The sequence below is a fragment of the Ochotona princeps genome, chromosome 1 (assembly GCF_030435755.1).
Source record: "Ochotona princeps isolate mOchPri1 chromosome 1, mOchPri1.hap1, whole genome shotgun sequence".
Lineage (NCBI taxonomy): Eukaryota > Metazoa > Chordata > Mammalia > Lagomorpha > Ochotonidae > Ochotona > Ochotona princeps.
In genome coordinates, this window is record NC_080832.1 from 168,084,538 (window position 1) to 168,099,203 (window position 14,666).

The 14,666-nt window shown below is 43.5% G+C and overlaps 1 protein-coding gene across 3 annotated transcripts in view; it reads left to right on the forward strand.

The window, feature by feature from the left end:
• Positions 1 to 13,731, forward strand: part of TBC1D7 (TBC1 domain family member 7) — a 63,235-nt gene extending 49,504 nt beyond the window's left edge. For all 3 annotated transcript variants that reach the window (XM_058668646.1, XM_058668633.1, XM_058668638.1), the window contains exons 5-8: positions 2,111 to 2,248; positions 10,451 to 10,596; positions 12,444 to 12,573; positions 13,580 to 13,731. In XM_058668646.1, coding sequence (XP_058524629.1) covers positions 2,111 to 2,248; positions 10,451 to 10,596; positions 12,444 to 12,573; positions 13,580 to 13,666 — 501 coding nt within the window. In that variant the 3' untranslated portion in view covers positions 13,667 to 13,731. The remainder of the gene's footprint in view (positions 1 to 2,110; positions 2,249 to 10,450; positions 10,597 to 12,443; positions 12,574 to 13,579) is intronic.
• Positions 13,732 to 14,666: the final 935 nt, after the last annotated feature.

Here is a 14,666-nt window from a genome sequence, read left to right on the forward strand (position 1 = left end):
CAGGCTGTGGGTGTCCCATGCGGCAACTTCACCATTGTGGCACATGCCTTCCCCTCAAATCTATTTTTATTGCAGATTAAGTTTTGACTTTTTGAAATTAATAATTGGTTAAAAATAATCTAGTTTATCTAAAGATACAATCACTAAAAGTAAGTGGAATTTTTCAGTCTCCTTTAGCTTTCATTTATCTTAGACAAAGTAAAGAGTTTCATTGAGTTTGTGTTTTTTTATTTTTAAGATTTATTTTATTTTTATCGCAGAGTCAGATATACAGAGAGGAGAGACAGAGAGGAAGATCTTCCATCCAGTGATTCACTCCTCAAGTGACCGCCACGGCCAGTGCTGTGCCGACCCGAAGCCAGGAGTCAAGAACCTCCTCTAGGTCTCCCACATGGGTGCAGGGTCCCAAGGCTTTGAGCCATCCTCGACTGACTTCTCAGGCCACAAGCAGGGAGCTGGATGGGAAGCGGGGGTGCCGGGATTAGAACCGGCGTCCATGTAGGGATCCTGGTGCGTTCAATGTGAGGACTTTAGCTCCTAGGCCACTGTGCCGGGCCCATTCATTGACCTTTTTATACTGCATAATAAGGTTAGACAGTCAGTTGCTGTGGGAAACTGCATGCCAGCTTACAGCTTCTGCCAGGGTCCTCTGCGCACTACCAGGCAGATGTGTCAACCTGGTGCTTGATTTTGGTTCTAGTCTCCTCTGTCCCTGGGACCTGTAGCCTCATTTTCTTTTTCTTTTTAAGGCTGTGTGACAGCATTCAGCACAGAGCCAGGAATGGGATCCACTGACGGACACTGGTTCTCTTCCACTGACCAGTTGGAGTGACCGGGAGCAGTCAGTGCCCTGTGTCACCCGGCAGGCTTGGGAGGGGTACCGTGCCCTCCCTTTTCATTACTAAGATGCTGAGAGGTTTATTGCCTCTATCTCTGTTATTCTTGACCTTTTGCAGAATATTGCCAAGTTGAAAGATGGCCAAAGAATGAAATCCTTAGCAGCAGGAATTTCAACTTAGAATTTTTCAGGGGAATACAAAGATACTTCTTCGTTTTTTTTCATCATTAAAATCCTTTAGCTATTAGACCTGGATGAAAATATCATAGTTTTTGTAAATGATATGGTATTTGAAGAGAGATTTTTCTGTATTTGAATATAGATTTTCCCATAGGGTCCAGTCTGTTAAGATTTCTCTGTTGAAATTTACTGCAGGTTTATATTCTGAGTAATAATGTAAGATTTGAGAAATGTCATATTTTTGATTCCTAAAATTCTGATTCTAAGTATATTTAAACTTTTCAAGGATAGAATATAATTTGCTTAAAGGTAGGACATCATTTAAAATCTCTTAACTGCTTGGAGACACACACAATCTAAAAGTATGTGATTGCTTTAAAATGTTTTAGTATTCCTTTTGGAGTCCTTCAATATTTGTAAATTACTGTATTGATAGATATCTCTCATTATTCTTGTACTGTTTATCATGCGCTTTTGAAACGTCATGGAGGGCCCGGCGTGATAGCGCAGTGGTTAAAGTCCTCGCCTTGCACACGCCGGGATCCTATGTGATCACCGGTTCTAATCCCAGCGGCCCCACTTCCCATCCAGCTCCCTGCTTGTGGCCTGGGAAAGCAGTCGAGGACGGCCCAAAGCCTTGGGACCCTGCACCCATGTGGGAGACCCAGAAGAGGATCTGGGCTCCTGGCTTCGGATTGGCGCAGCACCAGCCGTTGTGGTCACTTGAGGAGTGAATCATTGGATGGAGGATCTTCCTCTCTGTCTCTCCTCTCTGTATATCCACCTTTCCAACAAAAATAAAATAAATCTTTAAAAATAAAAAAAGAAAGGACATGGGGAATACCTTGTGGAGGGCTTATGCAGACCATGTGTTGGGCTAAGATTGGAGAGGCTCTGCCTCCACCGGTCCAAGACCTCGGGCTTCCTAAGCAGCACTGATTTCTGTCAAGTTTGTGTCCTTGATCTTTTGTGAAGGGCTTGGTATGTGGATCCCATATTTTAAATTATATCTCTTCAAAATCTAGAAGACTTAATTTTTTTTGTTGGAGAAATGTGTATTCTTGGCTGTACATTTTTTTATGACTCTTTTAGGAGCCAGAAGATGAAGTGTTTCTCGCCATTGCTAAAGCCATGGAAGAGATGGTGGAAGACACTGTGGACTGTTACTGGATCACCCGCTGCTTTGTGAACCAACTGAATACTAAGTACCGGGACGCTCTGCCCCAATTGGTGAGAGGTGGTTTTCTTGTGGTTATTAGAGGGCGGGCTGTGGCACTGTGGGTTTCCAAAAATGGACAGTCTATAGTAGGGCAAATGTCTTCTGTTAGTGGCCATTTAATAATTACTTCCAGTTTGGTAGGCCGGATGGTCTCTATGGAAAGCACTTGACTACTGGACACAGAAGCAACTATGGACAGTGTATAAGAGGATGGTCCTGGCTGGATTGGCCTTGGTGCAGGCTGAAGTTTGCCAAATGCTGCCCTTTAGTATTTCTTATCCTGACCTAGAATCCACTGGCTTAATCTAGAAAAACCCCTTCTTATTAGTACAGAAGTTGCTTGACTTCTGTTATATATCCAGAAATCCAGGGTCAATCCAGAACTGGTGAGACAGGGCCATGTGTGGCCATGGCCCCAGATGCTAAGCTGTGACCCTGGCATTTTAAGACGTGATCCTTTTTCTCGTATTCATCAGGCAGTTGCTGGATTAATGACCATGGCATTTGTGTGCGGTGCAGAGTGGAAGGAAAGGATAAACATGAGAGTGAAGAGAGTAAAAGGGACAGGCCAGTGAAGTCTGTCACCATCGGCAGGTCTTCCTTCTGGACATGCCTTTGTGGGGAGGACTGTGTCACTTGGCTGCCTGTTAATGGTGGAGGCTGGGAAATGGATTTTTAAAGCCTGGTACATTGTGATCTCCCATGAGCATAAGAATTCTGCTAATGAAGGAGGGGAGTGGATGGGGGCATCTAGCAGCTGCTGTCCCGCTGTCCTCAGGCAAAGGTACTCAGATCACTGAATGATGCCTGCTTCAAGGCGGGGGAGAGTATTCCTTTGCCATTCTCCTTTTTTCCACAATTTTCCTTCTTATTCAACTGATTCATAAAAATTAACTTGTCCTTTCTCTTAAGTCATTGAATTGTTTCATGTAAACACTGGTCAGAGTGGTTCTGGGATGCAGGTGGGATGAGGGGGTCTTCAGGGTCGGGGACACTGGAGATCGCTCCTCAGCCTGCCTCAGCTGCCCCTGTACTGCGTAGTCAAGCCCACACGGCTTAGCAGAGAGCAGTGTGTATGCAGTTCACGAAAGTAGAACTTGGCTTTTAAGATTTTGAGCTTTGATCTACTTAGTTGATTTCAATAACAATAACTTCAACATGGAAGTACAGCATGAGTAAATTTATACTACTTACCTAATTAAATCAGGATGTCTCAGTTATGCCATGTTTTAGTTAGCGTTTCTCCATTAATGCGAGAGGAAGTCCTATTTTGACAATTTATGCAGGCTGAGCAAGTGCATTGTTTTGGGTGATACAAGTGGTGGACAAAGGTATTCTCCCAAGAAATCCAGCAGATGTGGGGCTCCTCAGATCTGACTTGGCCCCGCTTGCTGAGAACCAAGTATTGTCATCAGTTTAGTGCATGTGTTGGTAAGCCCTTTCCTGCCAAGTATATGTACAGTAAGTTAAAAAAAACACAGAAATGGCATCAAACCCAACATATGGCCTATGTTCTTTTGTTCTTCTTCTTCTTTTTTTTTTTTTTTTGATTATATTTTAACCTAACAACTCGGAAAGATTTCCAGAGCATTACATCAAGATAAGTCAATAGTTTTTAGTCCTGACTTTCACTTGGGAGGTTTTAGAAATGACCATCACGCTTTTTCCTCCACCCAGACCAACCCAGAAGGAAAGAAATGAGGCTGTAATTAGGTTTTGAAAGCTCCAGGCAATTCTGAAGCTTGGCTTGGTTTGAGAGCCACTCATTTAGAAATACTTAAAAAATGTACTCATAGTATTTCCTGTTACAAATCTGCCCTGAAGCGGGCAGTCCTATGGTGAGAGTTGCCACGCTCTAGAACACACGCTGTGTTTGTCTAGGCAGGTGTCTGTAAGGAAATGTTTGAAAGGGAGAGGAGGTCTATTTGAAACATTTCTAACATACTTGAATTCTCAACTACCAGGTCATTCGTACACAGACCGTATCAGTTTATGCTGTACCCAGCAGGGACTGAGATTTCTTTGGTTTTGTTTTCCACCCCATTGCCAATACTTGATGGTATCAGTCTCTTCCATTTTTGTCCATCTGATAATGAAAACGGTATCGCCTTTTAATTTCTGCAACCTCAGTTTCTAGTTAAGCAGCTATCCACGTTTCTTATTTTGTCAGCTTTTTCGGTTGTTGTTTGTAAAAGTCTGCCATATGCCCTCAGTTTCGTCCCTTCTCTGTTATATCGAAAATACTTTCTCCCTTTCTGTTGACAAAGACTGTAAGTTTTGTTATGATGGGATTCACCGTATTTCCCTTTTCCTTTTCGTATGTTAATGAGTTCTTTCCCACCCAAAAACAGAAATAATGTCCTTTCACCCTACTTTTCGAACAGTTCACACATTTTACTTTATTTTTTGTAAAAGGTCTGTGGATCTGATTTTTTTAAAAATTTTAAAATTTTTGTTGGAAATGCAGTTTTACAGAGAGAATGAAAAACACAGAGAAAGATCTCCACATCCTCTGCTTCATTCCCCAAATAGCTGCAACAGCCAGAGCTGAGCCGATTCTAAGCCAGGAACCAGGTGATTTTTCCGGGTCTCCCAGGCAGGTGCAGGGTCCCACCATCCTGCGCTGCTTTCCCAGGCCATACACCAGTTGCTGGATGAGAAGTGGAGCAACTGCGACATGAACCCCTGCCCATCTGGAGTGAGGCCCCTTGGAGGTGGAGAATTAGCCAATTGAGCCAACATGCTGACCCTGTTCACACATTTTAAATGTTGTTCTGTATTTCTCAAAGTCTTATCTTTGCCATGATTGTCAAACACATGTGGGTTTTACTGCTTCTCATGCCTTGCTACCCCCTACCTCCTGCCAGCATGTCAGCCCACCTGCTTTCTCTCTTTCTGGTAAGCATGTTACCAAGAACCTACTTAAAGTCAGGCAGTGCTGGCTTTGCTGTATTCATGAGTCATTTCACTTGGTGTACGCTGTGTTTCTACAGATCAGGAGTGATTTGCTCAGGGCATATAGTGTAAGCAGTTAGAACCACAACTCCTTCTGCTCATCAGTTGATTCTTTTTTTTTTTAATTTATTTTTATTACAAAGTCAGATACACAGAGAGGAGGAGAGACAGAGAGGAAGATCTTCTGTCCGATGATTCACTCCCCAAGTGAGCCACAACGGGCCGATGCGCGCCGATCCGAAGCCAGGAACCTGGAACCTCTTCCGGGTCTCCCACGCGGGTGCAGTGTCCCAATGCATTGGGCCGTCCTCAACTGCTTTCCCAGGCCACAAGCAGGGAGCTGGATGGGAAGTGGAGCTGCCGGGATTAGAACCGGCGCCCATATGGGATCCCGGGGTGTTCAAGGCGAGGACTTTAGCCGCTAGGCCATGCCGCCGGGCCCTCATCAGGTGATTCTTTCCCACAGATTTGAAATGCCACCTTTACCTTGTACGGTTTCCCATAGATTTAGCCACGCATCACGTAACAGGGATACGTTCTGAGAATTTCACCATTAGGTGATTTTGTCATGTGAACATGCTAAAGTACACCTAAAATAGTCCAGGACATCGCTAGGAAATGGAGTCAAATGGGTTCACTGTCATACCTGAAGTCCGTTGTTGACAGAAACATCATTAAGTGACAAGTAACTGTATCTGTATACTTTACTACATTCTTGTGTCTATTCCTAGGCCAATACCAAGCAATTCAATACCCGTCTCTAGCGCACTTTGCTAGCTGGTAGGCCTTATTGTTCTTCTTTAGAAGTATCTTGACTAGGGGCTGCTGTTGTGACACAGTGAATCAAGCAGCTGCTTGCAGTGCTGCCATCCATGCTCAGCTGGTTTGAGTCCCTGCTGCTTCATTTCCCACCTGCCTGGCTACTGTTACATCTGGGAAGGCAGCAGCTGATGGCTCAATTACTGAGGCCCCTGCCATCCACATGGCAGACACAAATGACGTTTCTGGCTCCTGGTTTCAGCCTGACCCATCCCATTATGGGTATATGAGGAGTGAACCAGCAGATAGAAGGATATATGTTTAAAGGTGTATTTACTTTTATTGCCTTTCAAGTAGATAAAAATAAACTTTGGAAAACTGTCTTGGCCATGCTTGAACTTGCTTTTTAGAAAGGATTTTTAGAAGCAGCAAAATGCTTTATGTTCCTTAAACTTTCATTTCTTCATCTTTAAAAAGGGCCAAGATTTTTAATATATAAAGTAGAGTGCCTAGATCGTGGCTTTAAAATAGTGTGACTTTTTTTTTAAAGATTTATTTATTTTTATTGGAAAATCAGATAAACAGAGAGAAGGAGAGACAGACAGGAGGATCTTCCATCTGATGGTTCACTCCCCAAGTGACTGCAACGGCTGGTGCTGCGCCAATCCGAAGCCAGGAGCTCAGATCCTCTTCTGGGTCTCCCACATGGGTGCAGGGTCCCAAGGCTTTGGGCCGTCCTTGACTGCTTTCCCAGGCCACAAGCAGGGAGCTGGATGGGAAGTGGAGCCACTGGGATTAGAAACAGTGCCCATATGGGATCCCGGCACTTTCAAGGCGAGGACTTTAGCCCCTAGACCACGGTGCCAGGCCCTAGTGTGACATTTAAAAAAAAAAAGCTCACAGAGAGTTGGAAAAGCTGTATTCCCCTTCTTCTGCTGGATGTAGGCATCTGCTGATTTGTTCGAACTATTTTTGTAAAAGTCATTTTAGTCTATCTTAAATTTTTAAAAATTATTGTTGTATAATAGATCTCTTCCTTTTAGCTTGTTATCTTGGAATTTCTATAATTTAGTTAGCATGACATATTTTGTGGTTTGACCAAATTAAAATGTTACTACAGACTGATTTATAGTTCTAAGGAAATATGTGATGGAGTGTACTTTTCACGATTTTTTTTAATTATTTATTATTTTTACTTCATTAATTACATTGTATTATGTGACACAGTTTCATAGGTACTTGGGTTCTCCCCACCCCTCCCCAAACCCTCCCACCATGGTGGATTCCTCCACCTTGTTGCATAACCACAGCTCAAGTTCAGTTGAGATTCCCCCATTGCAAGCGTATACCAAACATAGAGTCCAGCATCTTATTGTCCAGTCAAGTTCAACGGCTTCTTAGGTATACCCTTTCTGGTCTGAAGACAGAGCCAGCAGAGTATCATCCCAGTCAATTGAAAGCTCCAACATACCATCAGCAAAAATTTACATCATTATGGAATTAATTGACATAGTAATGAGTAACCAATATGTTAAAAGTAAATGCGAGTTCCCAGCCACCTTCTGTGACCACCTCACTTACATTTCAATTTTAGTTTATACACAACATATAACATTCATAACATAACATGTTATACATAACATCATATCATCTTAAATTAAGGCAAACATGTGGTATTTAACCTTTTGGGATTGGCTCATTTCCTTTAGCATTATGGTTTCCAGTTTGGCCCATTTGGCTACAAAGAACTGCATTTTGTTTTTTTTAATAGCTGAGTAGTATTCCATGGAGTAGATGAACCATAGCTTTCTTATCCAATCCTCTGTTGATGGGCATTTTGGTTGCTTCCATGTTTTTGCAATTACTGATTGTGCTGCTATGAGCATAGGAGTGCATGTTGGTTTCTCATAAAACAATTGTTCTGGATACAAATTCAACATACCGTATGATCCAGCAATAGCACTCCTAGGAATATATCCAGAACGATTTTTTTTTTTTAATTTGAAGGTGTGACAGAGAAGGAGGCAGAGAAAGAAAACATCCTCATTTGCTTCACTTCCCAAATGCCCACTAACAGCTGGCATTGGGCCAGGCCAAAGCCCAGAGCCAACACCTTCATCCAGCTCTCCCCTTTGGGTGGCAAGAACCAAGTCATTGGGTCATCATATGCTGCCTTCCTGGTGCACTAGCAGGGAGCTGGCTTCCAAGTGGAGCAGCTGAGCATTGCACTGATGATGTAATTAACATGGATTGTGGGCATGGCAAGTGGTTGCTTAAGCAGCTGTGCCACAATGCCAACTCAAGATAGATTTGTTAAGATTTATTTACTTATTTATTTGGAAGATGAGTTAGCAATGGGGGAGGGGAAACAGATCTTCCATCTGCTGTTTTTCTCTTCAGGTGCTACAATGATACAGGCTGGGCCAGACTAAAATAAAGAGCCAGGAACTCCATCCGAGTCTCCCATGCAGGTGGCAAGGGCCCAAGCACTCGGCCCTTCTTCTGCTTTCCTAGGTGCATTAGCAGGAAGCTGAGTTAGTAGCACAGCAGCCAGCGCTTGATGCTGATATGGGATCGTGGGTGTTACAAGCACAGTTTAACCCAGTGCACCACCATAGCGATCCCTAGTTGGCGTGAGAAGAGCACCTCTGGACAACAGTGTATTCATTGATCTGTGGCGCTGTGTTTCATAACAGTACATGAGAGCATGTCTCATTGCAGGGGCTTCACAGTCGATTTCCCAGAATTCAGTTGGCTGGATCTGACAGAACATGTGTATATTATTTTGCTAGGTTTTTCAGATTCTCCTTCCTAGAGCTTAATACTCTTGTGTTCTCCTAACCAATAGATCATTTCCTTACCACTTGTTTCCTATTGTCTTGCTAGCTGTTGTTGTTTAGATTTGTCATTTAAAAAAAAAATATTGTCTTTGCTCCTTTTCTTTTTTTTTTAATTTTCTTTTTTTTTTAATTGGGAAAGCAGATATTGAGAGAGAAGGAGATACAGAAAGATCTTCCTTTTGCAGGGTCACTTCCCAAGGCTGACACAATGGCCAGAGCTAAGCCAATCCAAAACCAGGAGCATGGAACTTCTTCCAGGTCTCCCACACGGGTGCAGGATCCCAAAGCTTTGGGCTGTCCTCGACTGCTTTTCCAGACCACAAGCAGGGAGCTGGATGGGAAGTGGAGCTGCCAGGATACAAACTGGTGCCCGTATGGGATCCCAGCGGGTGCAAGGCAAGGATTTAGTTACTAGGCTATTGTACCAGGCCCTGTCACTTTGATAGTTAAAAAAAAAAATGATACTTCAGTTGGAGTTTTAGGTTGCATTCGTTTCATGTAAGCAAGGTTGTACATCATTTCACATGGATAAGAGCCATATGCTGTTTTCTTTTCTATTTTTTTTTTGTAGAGCTGTTTTTTTCCCCCATTCTTCTGGGTGTTTTAGAGGCTATATTTATAAATGTTAGTCCTTTAAAGTTGTTTAATAACCTGGGATATTGTATATAATGTGAGGTGTGCCCAAAGCAAAACACGAGGGCCGGCATGGTAGCCTAGCAGTGGGGTCTTTGCCTTGTACGTGCCAGGATCCCATATGGCCACCGGTTTTAATGCTGGAGGCCCCACTTCCCATCCAGCTCCCTGCTTGTGGTCTGGGAAAGCATTTGAGGACAGCTCAAAAGCCCTGGGACCCTGCACTTGTGTGGGAGACCCAGAAGAGGCTCCTGGCTCCTGGCCTCAGATCGACTCAGTTCTAGCCATTGTAGCCACTTTTGGAGTGAATCATCGGACAGAAGATCTCCCTCCCTGTCTCTCCTCCTCTCTTATATCTGACTTTCCAATGCAAATAAATAAATCTTTAAAAGAGAGCGAGCAAGAGAGAGAGAGAAACACAAAATTGTGTATTTAATTCAAATTCAAATTTCCAAGAGAGCCTCACACATATTTGTGTTGGGTAGAGTTCACCATTTAGACCTCCCTGTTACCAGATCCTTGTTTTCACTGGTATCATTTTCTTGATATAATACAGATGTGTATGGGGAACAGCTGATTAACCCCTTCTCTTCACTGCCTCACTCTTCCTGCTCCCTCTCCCTACCCCAGCTCCATTCCCTTTTCTATGGCTATAGAAAGAATCCACACATCTAGATCCATCTTGGCTCCTTAGAACACTTGAATTGCATGATAGAGTTTTGTCCAGCAGTAGAATCAGGTTAGTGTGGTTGGTGTCAGAGTGACAAAGCTTCCCATTGCATGGGGCTGTGTAGTAGTAGCAGTGAGGCAGTCCATCCTGGGAATACGAGTCCTAGCTAGTTGGCTATTCTTGTTAGCGCTGACTTTAGAAACTGCTGTGTCACAAGTGACTTGGCGGATTCTGAAGTTTTGTTTTCTAGCACTATCTTGGAATGCTGCTTATACATTTTTGCCATAATAGGTTGTAGTAGAGAATGATGCTAAATCCCAGGAAATTAGCGACCTCTTTTCCTGTTCCATCTGTAGCCAAAGGTGTTTGAACAGTACTTGAGTCTGGAAGATAGCAGACTGCTGGGGCATCTGAACACGTGTTCTGCGATGTCCAAGCTTCCTTATGATCTCTGGTTCAAGAGGTGCTTCGCAGGGTGTTTGCCCGAGTCCAGTTTGCAGAGGTAAGTAATTCATCGGCGCAGTCTCTGAAGGGTTGGACTCAGAGCAGCATCTTGGCCTTTCACATGGCCGTCCCGTAGAGAATGAATTTGCTTCCAACAGTGTGGTGATTTGGAGCTGATCTCTCTGGCAGCCACAGTAACAGCCCATGATTGTGCTTATTGCATGTCCTGTTGAAAGAATTGAGAGCCCTCATGTGGGAGATGCTTTACATGGCCATCTGATGCCGTCTAAATGCTCGAGCTCTTCTTTCCCAGAAACCTCCTATCCCAGGCCAGTAAGAATGTTGGTATGTCTTTGTTTCATCAAGACGTCTTTCAGGGAGCTAAAAGCTGTTGAAGAGATCAAACATAGCTTTTCTAGTTCATCTTAGACATGTGTTTTATGGGTATTAACTGAGTTATGGTCCTTTGTCTCCAAAAGTTGATGATCTAGCTGAAAACAAAGACCACAGAGGGGGACCATCCAAGACAATATGCCACTAAACTTCCAAAGCTTAATACCAACTCTAAGAGTTACAGAAGAGTTACAGGCATTATTCAAAATAATTTTTTTAGCATGGTTGCAGATGAATCACTAACTCCTTCAGCCCTTAGGCGAGACGAAGCACTGTGTCCCAGAATCAATGGCAATGAAATTGGATTTATTTCCTTTTATATGTTTTTTTCTTTGTGAGTGCTGCTGTTCCTCAGTCTGCAGCCTTCAGCATTTCTGGATATTAGCGAAATATAAACTTTGGCTGCAGAGCTTCCTGTCCTTCTCTCAGAAAACCAGGTTTTCTACACGAGGGAATGGGCATTTGCTCATTTCTAGCACAGCAGTAATCTTTAGTGAATTTCCCCCCTACTTTTGCCCATCTTATCCGAAGTAGATTTCAAGTAGCTCATCTGATTTTTTAAAAAACAATTTAAATATTTATCTCAGAAACAGAGCATATACTCCCAACTGCCCTATAATGGCCAGGTTGGGGCCAAGACCAAAGCAGGAGCTGGGCACCTCATCTAGTCTCCAACATGTGTGGCAGACGCCCAGCTGCTTTGTTCATTACTGCTGCCTGCCAGGTAACAGGAGTCAGGACCCAGGGACTCTCAGCTAAGAAGCAGGAGTTTGAACCAGTGTCTTAACTACTGGGCTAGATGCCCACCCCTTGATTTTTTTAATTAATATTTATAGTAGAAGTTTAGATAATAGATTTGCCCATGTCCATGGATTCAACTAAGTACAAATCAGAATTATTTAAAGGAAAAGAACAATAAGCATAGTTATGTACTATTAATGAGAGAAATAAAAAAATAGTGGTAGCTGTAGCGTCAGATAAATAATTAGATGACTAGGTTATGAGTAATCTAGAGGTGCTAAAAGCATGACTGGGACTGGTGTGGTGGCTCGACAGGCTAGTTGCCTGCCTGCAGTGTTGTCATCCCAAATGGGTACCAGTTCTAGTCCCAACTGCTCCACTTCCAATCCAGCCCCCTACTCTGGCCTGGGAATGGAGTAGAGGATGTCTCAAGTCCTTGAGGCCCTGAAGAAGCTTCTGGATCCTGTCTTCAGATTGGCTCACCCTGGCCATTGTGGCCATTTAAGAGAGCAATCCAGCAGACAGAAGCTGTCTCTTGTCTCTCCTCTCTGTAAGTCTTCTTTTCAAATAAAAATAAATACTTTAATTGAAAAAAAATATGCTGGAAAGTGTGCATGGGTTATGTGCAATTACTGCATCATTTTATAGGAGGGGTCTGAGCCGCCATGCATATTGAGGAACCACTAAAAATAGGAGGAATGTGGTTTTATTTTGTAGTTTTAGGTGCATAAACATAAATTTCAAATGTCATTCTGTCTCCTTGTTTTCTAGGGTTTGGGATAAAGTTGTCAGTGGATCCTGTAAGATCCTGGTTTTTGTCGCTGTAGAAATTTTATTAACATTTAAAATAAAGGTGATGGCACTGAACAGTGCAGAAAAGATAACAGAGTTTCTGGAAAATGTAAGTTTGCTTGATTCAGTTTCATTTCAGAACTGGAAATGAGGTCAGCATAGCCAGCCAGATCTTCTGCCTTAAATATTTCAGAAAAACAGTACATTATAATCTTCCATTATAAATAACATTTTTCTCCCTTGAAAATGTTGGGCTCACCGTTGCAGCATGCATGAGAGTTCACCTTCTCTCTGCATGATTTCTTGGTGGGAATCGCAAAGATCAAGCAGGATTAAGTCCCCGAGGACTACCTGCCTACTCAGCAGGAAAGGAAGAGGTAAGATCTCTGGCTTTGGTCAGAGCAGAAGAAACCCTGATATTATATTGTTTTAAGATCGTAATTGGCTTTGTTCTTTGTTTGTTCTATAATGGAGCAGCATCCTGTAAAACAGTGAGGGCTTCCTCTACACGATTTCATTCTTGTCGCAGTCTCTGGGGTGGTCTCTGTTCAGATTTTCACAAGTGGTTAAGTGTTCACTTTGTGTCTGCTGAAAAGGCCCAGATGACTCAGCCTGCCCTCTTGGCGTATCCCACAATACCCTCTCCTAAGGAAGAGAACTGTGCCGGAATGATTCCACGGCACCTGCCAGTTATTCTTTTGTCTTGTAATTAGTATGAGCATTTGAACACAGGCCTGGCAAATAATAAATATCAAGTGAACACGTGCTGGAGAAATGCGTTATCATCATTGTGATTATTCATGGCTCACAGTGCCAGGGCCCGTCCTTAGTGTTCATCAGTGGCCGTCTTCTTTCCTCCTATAAATAGCGCTTTGAAGTGACAATCATTTCTCCTGCTTTGTCATGGGGCTCTGACATCCTGGTCACGTTAAGTTCAACTGCCCGTGGGTGCACATCTGCTGCAGGATGCAACATGGGCAGTGTGATGCCACAGTCCCTTCTGTGTGCTGAAATGGCAAGAAAAACAAGCCTTCGTACACTTTCTGAAGAACAGTGAATGCAGGAAGAGACTGTACTTGAAAGCCCCAGCATCTCACTGGTCTCCTTGTCTATAGATTCCGCAGGACAGCTCGGATGCCATCGTGAGCAAGGCCATTGACTTATGGCACAAACACTGCGGAACCCCGGTCCACTCAGCCTGATCGTTCCCTGTAGTCACGGACAGCCTGCCAGGCCCAGCCTGCACATCCTGGTTTCGTCACCAAATCTGCAAAATTCATCTTGGACAAGTACTCATCTTGCACTGGGGTTCAAAGGGTCATTTTTAACCCCCGGTGAAATGATGTGAGATACTTACTTGGTCTTACTGTGTTGTGGAGTGACGCCTTTGAGGTACACGTAAGTGCAGAGTTGGCCTCTCTGTAGCATGTTGTAAGGAAGCAGCTCAATCAGGATGGATGGGTACATTGAACAAGTACATCACTGAGCCAGCCCTGCCTCTTTCTAATTAGCACCCAGCTCGTTCCTCTCTAAGTGCTATTTCTGGAATAAAAAGCAGTTTCCTTTTGTTGGCACCACGTATTTGCAGATCTTGTGCAGAACTGATCTAGGCTGACTGCCTTATCAGGCGTCACCTGCTAATAAACAGGCTTAAAAACAGCCCTTACATTTTTGTTTCCCCCTTGTGCCAAACCATAAAGTGGGTCTGAAAGACCTGCTAGGTCAGAATTCTGGTTTGCTGTTTGCAGCCCAATAGGCTTGTCGCTGATGGTTCACTGATGGTTGGTGACCTTTGGTGACATTCTATCACATGAAGGAGTGGGAGAGACGGGAGGTTATGACCAAGAGCTAATGGCTGCAGGTCATGCAGTGCTGTGTCTTGGACAGGTGCATGCTTTGAGATTGGTGGATGCATTGGGGCCCTTTGGACATCCTCAACTTTTTGATGGTAAGAACCTGAGTCCTGAGTTGGATTCTTCAGCCACTGCACTCCCTACAAGAGGAGAGAAACACTGAAATAGGAGCACTGTAATTCGGAGAGTTCAGTCCCTAATATAGAAAATCTATATTGGGAAAGAATTTGAAGCTGAGCCCCTACCTCTGTGCCTGTGATGTAGATGTTATCAGGTCCCAGTGTCTGGCCCAGAGCTTCCAGCTCCTCTGCACAGATTCACTCATGAAATTTGAAATTCAGCCAGAGGT